Below are 13,354 nucleotides of genomic sequence, written 5' to 3'. Positions count from 1 at the left end.
AAGGGGTAGGGGCAATTTAGGTTTTTTTATTCTAAGCACCCCCCTCACTTTGGGTATCCCGATCGCCGGAAAAAAAAAACTGCGTGCCTTGAATCGAGTAAATACAGTATCTTCCGATACGGGGCCGTCAACATGCTCAGAATGCTTTCTCTTCTTTACCTAGCAAGGCGGTACTATAAAATAGGCATGGGGAGTTTCTTGAACGAACCTTCTGAAGTCCAATCTATGTTCTCAAAAAGCTAAAATAGGCGAGCTTGGTTCCCCGTCTAAAGCAGCACCCACAACTATCGCGCTTGTATTAAACAACGGTATGGTGACAAACGCGAGCTCACTTTGGATCGCGGATTCTTCGAGGTGCCCGTGCCGAACTTTCTCGTTTTCGTTCTGTCTGTCCTACGAGGTACACGTCATGGCCTCTACTACTGACTTTGGCGAGAAGGATTGAGTTTTTTGAAGCCACGCCAGCTAAACGCCTGAATAGTGGTGCAGCCGATTATAGCGTGCCTGGATGCGCTTCCGCTGCAGTGCATTAAGGCACCCTAACAAAATAAAAAGGGGAGAATGTATTCCTTGCCTTTTGAGAGGGAGCCGCAAGCGAGGCTTGCGGCAACGCCTCGAACTCGCCAGTTCACTTTGGGAGGAAAAGTGGTAGCAAGAGGTGACAGGCGGGGCCAAATGTGTTTCAACCTTCACATTCAGCAAAAGCTTTTGAACACACACTAAAAGGCTATTGCCGAGTTGAAAACCGAGAGTCGTAAATCTCACCACCATGACATTAACGGATGCATTCATTGTGCTTATGCTGAGCCATCCCTGTAGCCTTCTGTGACAAACAATTTGGGTGCCCGCGAGGTCGAAATGGGTGGCAATATTCATCGGCCCCTCGTTCCCTGCAGTCATTGCGTTGCAGCTTCAGAAAAGCTGTACCGATAAAGTAAACAAACGGTTCTACTCCAAGGGGCACCTTCCTTCTAGAAAGTTTCGCAGGAGAAAATGCACAGAAACCATGCTTTTTATTACATTTAACACAGCCATTGTGGGGCTATAGCACTTTCCGTTAGCGAGGGGGCTCGACATCGAATTACCGAGGCATAGCTACTCCAGGGATGGACAAGGTATACGTGTTATAAATTCATACGAACTAACTTCTGTTTTTCGAGATAAAAGTCAAAGGCAGAATTTTCAAAGTGAACGCGTCTGGGGGTGGCTGGCTTTGTTTATGGGGCCTGATGGCGTTGCTGCTGAATAAAACCCAACATAAGTGCCCTCCCAATACCTTTTTAGCACATCGGAGCCGCAATGAACGCCGAGGAAAGTTTTTCATAACGTATTCCACCCTAAGAACAAGCCCGCACGAAGGAGCAGCGGGACAGAGAGAGAGGCTGTCGGGAAAGGGGGGGGGGGGGGCAGTGCTGGTCCGGCTTGAAAGGGGGGTGCAAGTGTCCCTCTTGAACCCCTGTACCGATGCCCATATGTGAAGGCGTCTATCTACTTACACAACATGTGTAAGAATGTGTAAGAATGTTCAATACAGGCATACCACTGGCATGGGTTAACAGGGCTGGCGGCAAGAAACAACAACGCTGGGATTTATGGGAACATGCCATACTTCTGATGCCTTCCACATGAGATTACCATCCCTGCGCAATAATGGACAGCTTGTCGAAGGCTGCATTTTTCATCGTAGGAGCTTCCTCCTGTACTACTTACTGCTTTAAAGTGTATAGCTAATTTTGTACTAAAAAATGTTTGATTCATTGATTCTGGAGTTTTGAGCGACGACGCAATGCAGGCGATGAGATGCGCCGCAGTGGAGGGCTCCGGGTTAATTTTGACCACTTCGGGATCTTCAACGTGCACCGAAATCTCGCTCTCACGGGCATTTTGTTCTTTTCGACTCCGTCAGAAAAGCTGCCGCTGCCGCCGGCAATAAAACCCCCGTCCTTGTTCTCAGCAGTCTGTAATAAAAATAAAGCCCCATTTTACAAATATCCTAGGTTGCTTTTGCGTGTTGAAATTGCAATTGTTCTGTGGTACACAGGACAAAAAACATTTATTTATTTAGGTCACATCAAAACTGCAACAAACATCTCAATTCTTGTGGGTTTATGCAAATAGCTCCTATTTAGGTTATGCTAACATCTCCTTCTGTTATGCTGCCCGCTACATGCTTGCACCGCTAACCCAGGCCGGCCTTGGATATTGCCACCACCTCTCAACAATTGAACTTCCAGTGATTGCTCCCAGAACACTCGACAGCGACCAGCCTCTCTTCTATGATTACGTATCTTTGAAACTGTATGCAAGTAAGCAAAAATATGTATTCGGAGAACATTGCGCAGTCAAGGTTCGTGTTTTAGAAGCAGCTGCCTGATGTCTGAATTGTTACGGCAGCTTGTAGCAGTACCTGAGGCTTGCCCTCTTGAACGGCACAAGTATTTACAAGGTAGTACTGAGGAAGCCTTAAAGAAACACAGTTAAGACGCTTTTGCAAAACGTTTTTGGAACCTCTTGAAACGTTCTTGAAACTTGTTGTCAAGACATTATGTAGACGTTATAAAGAGGTTTCTGAGACATTTAGCAAGTAGTTGTGTAGGCATCTTGCAAGTACCCAAATAGACGGCTATAAGCGTCGTGTTAGCCCAGCTACAAGAGCTCTTCAGGAAAGCGTGCATAAATATTTTCTTGGCTGAGACGTCTCTAAGAACTTCGAATCGTAATGTGCAGACGACTTTTAGATTTACAAATACTCTTCTTGCGGTTCATGGCTAGAGGAAAGTTTGGAAGCTGAGGGGAGAGAAAAGGAAGGATATGTGATTGTGACTGTATGGGAAAATTCGGAAAGGGAACAGAGCTTAGAAAAATTCGCAAGGGGACAAGAGAGAGTGATATTGAGACTGAGATGGAAAGATATGACCGTGACAAAGCCAGGTGAAAAAGCTTTCATAAGCAATTGAAAAATACTGACTACCGCAAACATTTGATCGTGATCTTTAACAAAACCTCAAATCGGCGTTTCGCTTTCCCATGTTTTACGGTTTTAAACAATTCGATTTTCAAGTCGGAGGATTCATGGAAGGTCCAAGCTGCTCCAAATCTTCATGACGTCACTTCCTCGAGTCTTACTGGCGATCCAAACTTTCATCATTTTAATCTGGTCAGCAGTAAAGTGGTTCTTCCAATCTCTTACGATGCCCTTGCGCACGAAACCAGAACCTTCGTGCGTATTCATGCGCGGAGATAGAACTTCTTTCAGGGGTGCCTGGTCTACGATGGGTGATTTAGAAGCTGCTTGAGCCATTTTTTCCACTCTGTCTTTCGGGTTGTCTTTGAAGAATAGCTTCATATTCTCTAGACTGCATGCATCCATGATGCGCGTGACCAGTTCATCATCTTCGCGGAGAGCCTTGCCGTGGTCTTCACCAAGAAAATCGGCAATATTCAGCACCTCCGCCCTCAAATCGGCCTTCATGTCTTCGTAAGTCATGAAGAGTACATTGGGGGAGACTCGACGGCCGTACCACGGCAGCAAATGGTCGAAGTAGTCGCCGTAAAGAACCTGTACGTGTAAAAAAGAAGATAGCAGAGTCAAAACGTCGTGAGTTGAGCCGATGAGGCCCAAAACCAAAATTAACAAGCTTAAAATATTCAGATGTGTCTGATTGCCGCAGTGCGTTGTAATATTGTACATAATGCGCCACTCGCCTGCTGCAGTGCTTATTTGTACACAATGTGGCACCTATCCGAATTTTTGGAATTGGAACAAAACGTAGCAAAGAAATATACGGGAGCACTTTAACGATCCTTATACTGCGGTTATTACGAAAACGTAGGCGCCTAACTTTCATGAGTACATTTGTGAGATCCTTGTTATAACCAATATAATATCGTTCACCTTTTCACCTTTTGCCTTTTTTAATGGTTTGCTAGGTTACTATAACTTGTTAGGCAACTGTATACGGACTGCCAAGCAAACAGTACGTCTACCAGGACGTACATCGCTACTCATCTACTAGTAGTAATTTAATGAGCCTGCAAAAACAGATGTTCCCACACAATTTTTAAAATCAAACTAGAGACAACATTTACTATGCCCATTTTTTCCATTGTTCCTTCAGATCTCAGTTTTGCTTGTTCTATTTAACAATCGCTCACTACAACCCGCGTTTTCATCGTTAAGAACAAAGAATATGTAGCGAGAACCTACCTTGCTGTTCTCCGAACGGATGTTTGTATAATTAAGGTGCTCACACAACTCGCGTGTGCAGCATTACACGCACACCTCCAACAAATGTTTAAAAATAGAAGACCACAAAGCATTCACTTCGTCCACTTCTACCTTTCAAGATTAGACAGTTGTGGCCTCGAGGATGCGTGCAAGCCTCGCATAGCGACGTACCCGTTTCGAATACCACCTTCACCCGTCTTTGTCATTGTTGTCTCTCGTTCGACTGAACAACTATTTTTAATCATTTGGTATCTTTTATTGCTTGCTATATTTTGAAAATTTGTAAAATTCTAGACGATTACTACACGTTACAAATAAAAGGAGTGCACAACCTCTTTGAAGAGAACAGCCTGATTTCTGTAACTTATATAAGAACAGCTTAAAAGAACCCCGCAACACTTAACATCGACTACTCTGAACGTATTTTCTGGAAAAGTTCATTGTCCAGCAGTCTCCTCCCGCAAGAATTATGAATATACTGCTCTCTATCACCAAAGCTACGCGCGATGACAAATGACACATAATCTTCTCTCTCAAACTCGGCTGCAGAAAACGCGACAAAAGCTGCGGCCTCTCTCTTAGGGAAGGGGTGGCTCATGACGTTCTTTTCGGCCTTCCATATATCACAGTCCAGGGAGTTGTCTCCTTTTCTCCACAACGTGAAGGGGAAGATTTCCACCCTGATGCAACAGAAAAGGATGCAAGGCTACTGGAACTCGCAGGTGGGCACTCAGGCTGGCAGGGCGTTTTCGAAGAAACAAACGTATAATGTAGAGGGGTCTCGTTGAAAGGGGAGTATCGAGGTCGTTACTACGCTCTGGGTGGACTCAAAACACAAAAAAAACAACACAATTGTTCAACTTATTCAGGCAAGCAAGAGGTTGCTGCACAGCGCCGAATATGGCAGAACATCTCAAAAAATGCGCAAATAAGCCTTGAAGTTGACCAGCCACAGTCAATAGGACCGGTGCCGCACAAATGATGTTATTTGGGCGGTGCAATGGTTCATAATGAGGTAAATTAAAGGGAGCACTGTTTGTTTTTTCCGGTCGTTCACACCGATTTGCCTACTCACCCCTTAACGTGCACGTGTAATATTTGTGATACGTGTAATAATCCTCGAAGTATAATGTAAACGTCTGCAGGAATATTGAAACTGCTCCAAGAGTGTTGCTGGGTCCCTTGAAGCCTTTTTCTTGTACATGGTGATGGCACTGCGGTGACAGTGCAAGTAATGTATATGCTTCCAGTTGGTAGAGTCTGGAAGAATAAATTATGTACTGCTCTGTTTAGACACTATTAGGTGCTATGTTCAGGAAGTCTGTAGTGTAGCAGTCATTTCTATATCTAGTAGCGCTTATTACTGTTTCACTTTTTGGTCGAGTCAATGCTGTCCCGCTTCGGCGTTTCATTCTTCTGGTTACACATCTCGAACCGCCCACCGCAATTTTTCTCGGCACAGTATTGTAGAAGCTAACCAGTATTAAAACTCCATAGCTGAGGCGCTATTAAAGTGGTCTTCTCTTGTCGGAAGTTGGGAAAATTGTAGCTAACTTACTACGCCTTCATGAAAGTCTACAGTGACGGGAAGGGACCGTACGGCTTCGCCAACATTTTAGGGTGCGCACAAACCCGTAGCTTCCGAGAAAGCATTAAACAATATCTTACGGCCTTAGACTTCCGAAAAACAATGTAGAATTAAAGCGATGGACCTTAAAGGGGCGTGTCGCCCATATGTTGTCTAGCTCATATGAAAGCCAGCGTTTTTATAGCCCGGTAACCACAAGCATTTTCTAAACAAATCGGCGGAAATAATTTTAATTTGGCAGCAAAGTTCCTGAGATCGGAATGGTGGCAGTGCGTAGTGTCGAAACTTGGCACTACAATATGTGTCCCTGTCACGTGAAATGCAAATATAGCAGCTACTGTAACTGCTGAAACGTTTATCTAGGCATTGAAAATCTTTTAACACAAGTATTTGTACAAGGTTAAATTGTATATGTATTTCTAAACATATTTTCAAAATTCTAAAAACACGCCGCCCGCCACCGCTTGGTTGCTCTCAGTGTGGCTAACGGAGCCACCATGCCCAGAATCAACTGCAGCGTTCAGTAAACAGACCCATTGAAGGAGCTTTGACGATTCTGTCTGAGGCAGATGCGTTTGTTCTGCCAAAATATTTGATTTCATTTTCCAAAGACACCAACGGCAGCTTAAGAAAACAAACGCACGCCCTGGGAGAATTGAACTTCCCACCTCCACAACGTGAAGCCAGATTCTACCTATCGTCTATCGCAAAAGATGGCGCATTCGTGCACACTAAACGGTTGCATTAAAAAACACATAACGGAACAGGCAAGCCTGCGATTCCAACTTTTTTTATCTGGGGTTAAGTTTTTAAATATCGCTGTTCATTTCGTATACAGACAAAAGTATGTTGCCTAGCTACTCTATGTCATGGTTGCCAGCATCATTTTTGGGAGGGACACATACGGCTCGCAGATATAAAAATTTCGATTTGGAAAGTTCTAGGGCGTTATCAGCAAAACCGTTTCACGTCAAAGTGCTTTAAGTGATGCCCTTTCATTTGGGATAGAGAATATATACCCGACAAAAATCGGTTGTTTGTCCCTTTAACGGTGCATGTTGCGGTAGCTGACTACCCGAAGCTCTTACCCCTAAACGGAGACAGTACCTGGGCTGAGGCTCGCAGAGTTTTTTTGGGGATGTTCATAATGTCTGACGTCAGAAACCAACCGTTATCACTAACGTAAGTATAATCTGTATCCTATTCCTGGTTTTCTTGCGTTTTGTCTTTTAGGCTTACCACTCTAGCGAGCAAAGCAATCCACCAAAGGATGTATTATTCATATCGCTAGTCAGTTCAGTGGTTCTTTCAACTTATACAGAGGCAAAGACTAATTTTGTGCTTTTAGATTAGCGATATATTTTAGCGTGAGCGAAGGCAGTCCAACCTCGCTAATTCAAACTCCGAGGAGACAGAAACTCAGTTCGAATTACCCTGAGTAGCGCACGTTACTAATATTAGAAACGTGTGCCCGATTACGTGGGCGGTGCTACACTACTTTTGGGGCGCACTTTTAATTACATGCTTTCGAACTGTGGCCTACGGACTGGTCTGTTCGTGGGAGAAAGAAAAGGACTTTGCCCCCGCAAGCGCGCAAAGCGAGACCAAGTGGTCCATGCCAGCGGCTTCATTGTACGCTGACTAAACACGCGGTAACGAGTTTCGGAAGCTGAGGGGTCTAGTAGCGCATTCAATTTTGGGAGTCGGTTTCGAATTGGTCGAAAAGTAGCCTGTACAGACTGGAAATACTATTTCATTTGTTTGAGGTAGGTGTTTCAGGCTCGAATTTGCTAGAAGCTTCTTTCTTTCATATACACGTTACTGCGCCAGGAACAATGGCCCAGCAAGAATTATTCGTAGGTTCAAATGATGCGACTTCGAATTAAGAAGGTTCGACTGTATCAGCGTGCAAAAACTGCTTGGTTAGTGCGTTTTTACTGTGTATGGCTGCCTCTCATGCATTTTAAATGCACCAGAAGGTGCCTTTTTTGCAGCTATTAAAGGAAGCACAAGCTTTTCAGCAGCTTTCAGGTTATGTGGACGCAATTTTTTCTGCTTCGGCTGAGAAGTCCATTCATTGCTGCCGGAACTTGCGAACCCATACCTAAAGCAAGCCGTGATGTTTTGAGCTATTTCGTCCTAAACTCAAAAACTAGGCGAATGCCTATACCCGTGAATAAAATGAAAATATTCGCAATTCACTTTGTAGATGCCATTTCACAGGGAAAGAATAGACTAAGGCTGAATGGATAGAGTAAAAGTGATGGCTGAAACAAAACATTGTTATTTTAATACGATTTATCAGATTCGGAGATGGTTAGATTAAATCTTTTGGAAACACTGCCGTTTTATTGTAACCCAGCAGAACTGGGCTGCTTGTACTGCTGAGGTTTTGCAATGCTGCTGTATTTGCTCTTGAGTGGCGTCGTCATTGCATTGAGTGCTACCAAGCATTCTCCAGAAAGATTTGACAGCATTTGCTGCGCTAACAGAGCAGCCTATAAAGCCTGTAGTGCTGTAGCCATGTATAGATTCGCTGTAAAACACTTTGTGAAGTCTACCCAAGAGTATAGTTGTGCTATACCACCGTATACACGGGAATATTCCAGAATGAGGACGAGAAATGCACCTTGTCGTTTTCAAAGTGGCACATTTCTTACGTTATCTGCTTTTGCTAATGTGGCATGTACGCTAAAGTTTTCAACCGTAATTTGTGTCCTGTTGGAGCTTTCCAGATTCGTTGTTTACCCCAAATTTTCGCTACATCCAAACTTTTCTATACTAAATGAAATAGCCCCACTTTTTCTCTTAAGTCTTATATTAACTCAACAAAGTGCATCACTTTCACAGCTGCTATGGATATCCTTCGCTCATTGGTATTGAAACAAAAGGTGTGACGTCGCCCTTGTGCTAATTGTTTCAGATGCGCTTGTTCTCACGCAAGATAAAGGAAAGAAACTACAAGAAGCAATTACCTTTCCCGAAAGGAACAAGTCCAGGAACCTTCCGAATGAGACATCAGTAATAGACTTCGGCGTCATTCCCAAGATGAAGTGGTAGAAGGATACTGCACAGTCGTATGGATTTCTTGCTACGTAGATGTACTTTGCCTGATCTACTGGCGTAAAAGCATGAAGAGGCAAATGCGTCATGATGGCGGCGAATCTCGACGGATTTTCAGAAGCGTTAGCCCCAGTCAAATCTATGAATGGTGACATGAGGCTGTATTCTCCCACATCAGCAGGTGGGTTTCCACGGGTGAGGATGTTGTACACAATGTACTGTGCCCAGTTAGTGCCGCATTTTGGGTACGTAACAACGATGATGTCGCCATCCCTTGGCTTGTACTTCATTGCCGATCGGACGTTTTCCACTGGGAAAAATTTGTGCATCCACACGCCATCAATGTCTTGGTACATCGCTGGGTCCATGGCGATTTTCTGTACGGGTCTGAAAACCAAGTGCATGAAAGACACCAAATTTTAGAAAGCAGATCTGCTGATACACTAGATACTGATGAAATGGCTTCTCACTAGGAAAACTGCACCCACGGTTAGGTCAACATTGCAGGAGTACAACATGGGAAAAAGTAGACACCAAGATGTTCTTATGTTGATAATGTTTAGAAACCCCCCGCCAGAACGAGGGTATAATCCTGCATGTGTGACGCGCTCAGTGGCCGACTTACGCCCCAAATTTACAGTGAAAAGTGTGAATTATTTGTTTCTTACCCAGACTCAAACGGTCAATTTAACAAAGCTTTTAACATGATCTTTGGAACGCCCGTTTTATTTGACATGTCGTCATAACGTGAGCAATCTGCGAAACTGAGCATGGTTTCCCACCGGCACTTGTAGCATTTAACTTAGATGCAACGGCTAACAATCGTTGATTTTTTTCTATGGTCTTACACCCTCGCACATCGGGACTTTTTGATACCGTGCACAATAAACTTGAATGTAATGTCATCTTGCAGTTGACAACCGCAATTAAGAAGTAAAAGGTTAAGCGGTTTCAAATATCCTTATGCCCGTATTGCCAAACCACAGCTCTCTCTTAACAACACGAAATTCTGAAAGCAGTGTGTTTAAGCTTTGTTCAGTCCGTCTTAAAAGAAAATTCCGTTCGGCAAAGTGGAGAGACCGAAAGTTATAGGCGAAGAAGTGTGAAGGAACGTCCATGAAGAGGAAGCAAAAAAGCTCACGCGCGGGTGTTGGGGGTGGGGCCTCAAGAAAAAAACAAAAAAGCCTGACGTAATCGCAATCGAAACTGCTTCCCTCGCAGTATCACAACAGTTTCTGTGCGATTGCGCTATCATCACGCACTGAGCGTAAAGCATTTCCTTTGCTTCATACCGCGGGCGTTAGATGTCGACGTTGGAGCAGTTGAATTGGACATTGGTTTCTGACTTTGGTAGTTAGAATTTTCGACTTTAGTAGAGTACATTATATTTGGCTCAGTTTTCATACAGTTTCCAGTTCGCTTGTTACCATTATTTCCCTTATAATTGCGCAAACCTAAGAAATGCCAAGTTAAACGTAGAGAAGACCACCACCTGTGCTGTTACCTCAGTCCTCGCATCTCAATTACGAAATGGCGGAATATTTTTTTTTCTCGTTGCAAAATTCAGGCGATCTAGCACAGGCTCAGCAATCAATATTTTCACAACAAATAAAATTAGGTGGTCGGGTCGGAATGTCCAACTTCGCTATCAACGTAATTACTTTGCAGATCCTTGTTTCGTTTAGTTTTGGGTTGTTAAATTACGCTCTAGTACATCCCTTAAACTAACCCTTTTTGAGTTTCTGTGGTTACGGGTACTGTTTCTATTCTTACAAATTTTCTTAAACGCTAATTCAAACGCTACAAGAGAACTTCTTTAATGTGGCGCCACAAAACTGTGGCGAGGGATTTGATCAGTCCTTTCTGACGATTTCACAAATCAACGCTTTACTGGTGGCGACCCGCCGCGGTGGCTCAGTGGCTAAGGCATTGCGCTGCTGAGAACGAGGTCGCGGGTTCGTTTCCCGGCTGCGGCGGCCGCTTTTCTGATGGAGGCGAAAAGCAAAAACGCCCGTGTGTACGAGATTTCGGCGCACGATAAAGATCCCCAGGTGGTCAAAATTAATCCGGAGCCCTCCACTACGGCGCGCCTCATCGCCTGCGTTGCGTCGGCGCGTTAAACCCCACAATCAATCAATCAATCAGCTTTACTGGTGGCGGTTCTGGAACCCATGTCCGGTACAAGTATGCTTCATTCGCAAGCCACTCTGCTGTTTTGCGCTGAAAGCGGAGATAAAGTTTTGTAAGCAACCCCATGTGAGCAAAAAATAGGCTTGCGTGCCTGAACGCTCAACGCAGACAAGGGTGGGAGGGGCTGGCTTAGAGTCCATGAAAACTTTGTTAGCGTTCGAAACATCCAAACAAATGTGTAATACACACTCGTAGCTATAAGGAAGTGATCCCCCATATGCTTTAATACGCTCATAAATGTGCCTAGTGCGTATCTGCAGTGGCCTCAGTGTTTTGTGATTATCGGAATATCGTGGGATTACCTTCTGAATAAATGAAGCATTCTCTCCACTAGATATTGGCACTGATACACCTTTTGTGACCTCCACGGATGTAAGCTTAAAATCAATGTTGAAGAAACCGCTGTGAATATTCATTTCGCACCACAGCCGAACGGGGTGTCAATAACATCGCGAATACGTGCCTTAACAAAGCGATTCATTACTTCTTACCTCTTTTCTCTTTGCTTCGGTGAGCTCCCTCCTCAGGTCTCCCACCAGAATAAAGCAGAGTTATAGAGAAAATAACCGCAAAACGTTGCTACAGTTCACGCAGGAAAATAGTACGGAAAGCGATAAAATGCCTTCCAGGCTTAAGACAGCTAGTGGTCCCCTCGATGTCGTTTCTGGAACAGGGTGTAGTGTATACACAGTGAGGCATATTTGTCACTGCTACCCCTATCTCAAGTGGGTCAAGTCCCGGAGCCCGCATATCTTCAGCCCAGAGTTTCCGCAGTGTGGGGCACAGCCTGCAAGGGTGGACAAGCGGCACGTGGATTATATAGGTCACGAGTTCCCAGGGAAAACACAGTGTTGATGCGCTCAATACCACCAGGGGCTAAGTGAAGAAGATGGTGGCAAGCGGGAGCGTTTTACCTGTCTATTGAGGTCAGTATCCTGGGAATTTTGACGCAAGTACCTCGCGAAGACGGGCGCCTAAAAAATCAAAGCTGTTGCCAAGCCTTAATCTGGGGTGAGATTTATTTATTTATTTATTTATTTATTTATTTATTTATTTATTGAATACTGCAAGCCTGAGTACCAGGCCTTAGGCAGGAGTGGGAATAGAAGTTTGCATTCAGAAAGGCAGAATAGTTACTGGGTACATTTTAAAAGCAACACAAAAAAATTCGGTAAACACATTGACATTCGCCAACGAACAAAGATAACGAAAGAAAGCAAAACGGAGAAAGAACACACCTGCACAGAAATTTACGGGGAAGACACTTTAACGCGCCGCAGTCGAAAATTCGTTCGATAGCAATTATTTGGAGTTTGAAAACCGCGGCACGATAACCAAATTGCCACACAAAAAAATACAAAAATGCACACGAAGACTCATTTACACATTTCTGAGGGAAAAAAACGGCAACGATCTTCACTGAAGAGAGAACGCGATGCGCCCACAAATATCATTCGAAAGGCACGGTTTTACAAAGACCAAATCACTGCAGTACAAAGAACATGAAACTCAAATGCACCGATTTGCACTGAGCGATTCGCACTCAGATTTCTTTCACACTCAGCGTCTGGGCCCATTTGAAAGCGCACATCTCCTTGCAGACTATCTCGTAGCTGTTACCTCGTATCTTTCCTTTTGCGGTTCAACGGGTTGAAACTATGCTTGGGTTACGTGACGCGACTTAGTTGACGGCTCTGGATGATGTTTGGCCATCTGGGTACCTTTCACGCCGGACTAAATATGGACACAAGGGCACTATTCCATTTCTCCTTCAATAGAGGCTAAACGTCATGGTTTATACCTGAAATCCAGCTTATTGCTACTGGAATATAATATTTACGCATGCGCGAGTTGTATTCTAGAATTTTTTATAGTTTGTAAAGCAATGGATTCTAAAAAACACACCTTTGATCCTTCTAAGCAATAACCTGGTGAGGACACGTGAAAATCTGTGCCCTAAAGAACTTCTACCCTAGAGGCATTAACAGGATGCTTTGTAGAACTCCAGAAACCATCTAACTACTTAGCAGTTTGCACTCTTTTCATTCTCCCGAAAGCCCCACGGGGGCATTATGGAGCAGAAAATATAAGGGGAGAAAATATCTCCATGTATCTACAGGTAGAAATTGCTTTGATTTGATTTAACCTCTTAATGAAGTTAAGGACGTATCCCTACGGCGCTTGAAAAAAAAATGAAATGTGTTAAATTACATCAAAGGACGAAAGCCAAAGTAATCTATATCGGTCTGCTTAAATCACACGTCACTGCCCTTGCCTGGTATAGC

The 13,354-nt window shown here is 44.0% G+C and overlaps 1 protein-coding gene across 1 annotated transcript; it reads right to left on the bottom strand.

Moving 5' to 3' along the window:
- Nucleotides 1-2,975: 2,975 nt before the first annotated feature.
- Nucleotides 2,976-11,851, bottom strand: LOC144150112 (sulfotransferase ssu-1-like). Its single transcript, XM_077681931.1, has 3 exons — nt 11,561-11,851; nt 8,792-9,266; nt 2,976-3,559 (listed from the first exon to the last, which is right to left on the bottom strand). Exons 2-3 carry the CDS (start codon nt 9,245-9,247, stop codon nt 3,071-3,073), a joined length of 945 nt encoding a protein of 314 aa, XP_077538057.1. The 5' UTR covers nt 9,248-9,266; nt 11,561-11,851; the 3' UTR covers nt 2,976-3,070.
- Between the last annotated feature and the right edge of the window lie 1,503 nt (nt 11,852-13,354).

The sequence above is a fragment of the Haemaphysalis longicornis genome, unplaced genomic scaffold (genome assembly GCF_048455015.1).
Source record: "Haemaphysalis longicornis isolate Haplotype H1 unplaced genomic scaffold, Haemaphysalis longicornis Haplotype H1 scaffold_8, whole genome shotgun sequence".
Taxonomy (NCBI): domain Eukaryota; kingdom Metazoa; phylum Arthropoda; class Arachnida; order Ixodida; family Ixodidae; genus Haemaphysalis; species Haemaphysalis longicornis.
This window is presented reverse-complemented; position numbering and strand designations above follow the sequence as displayed.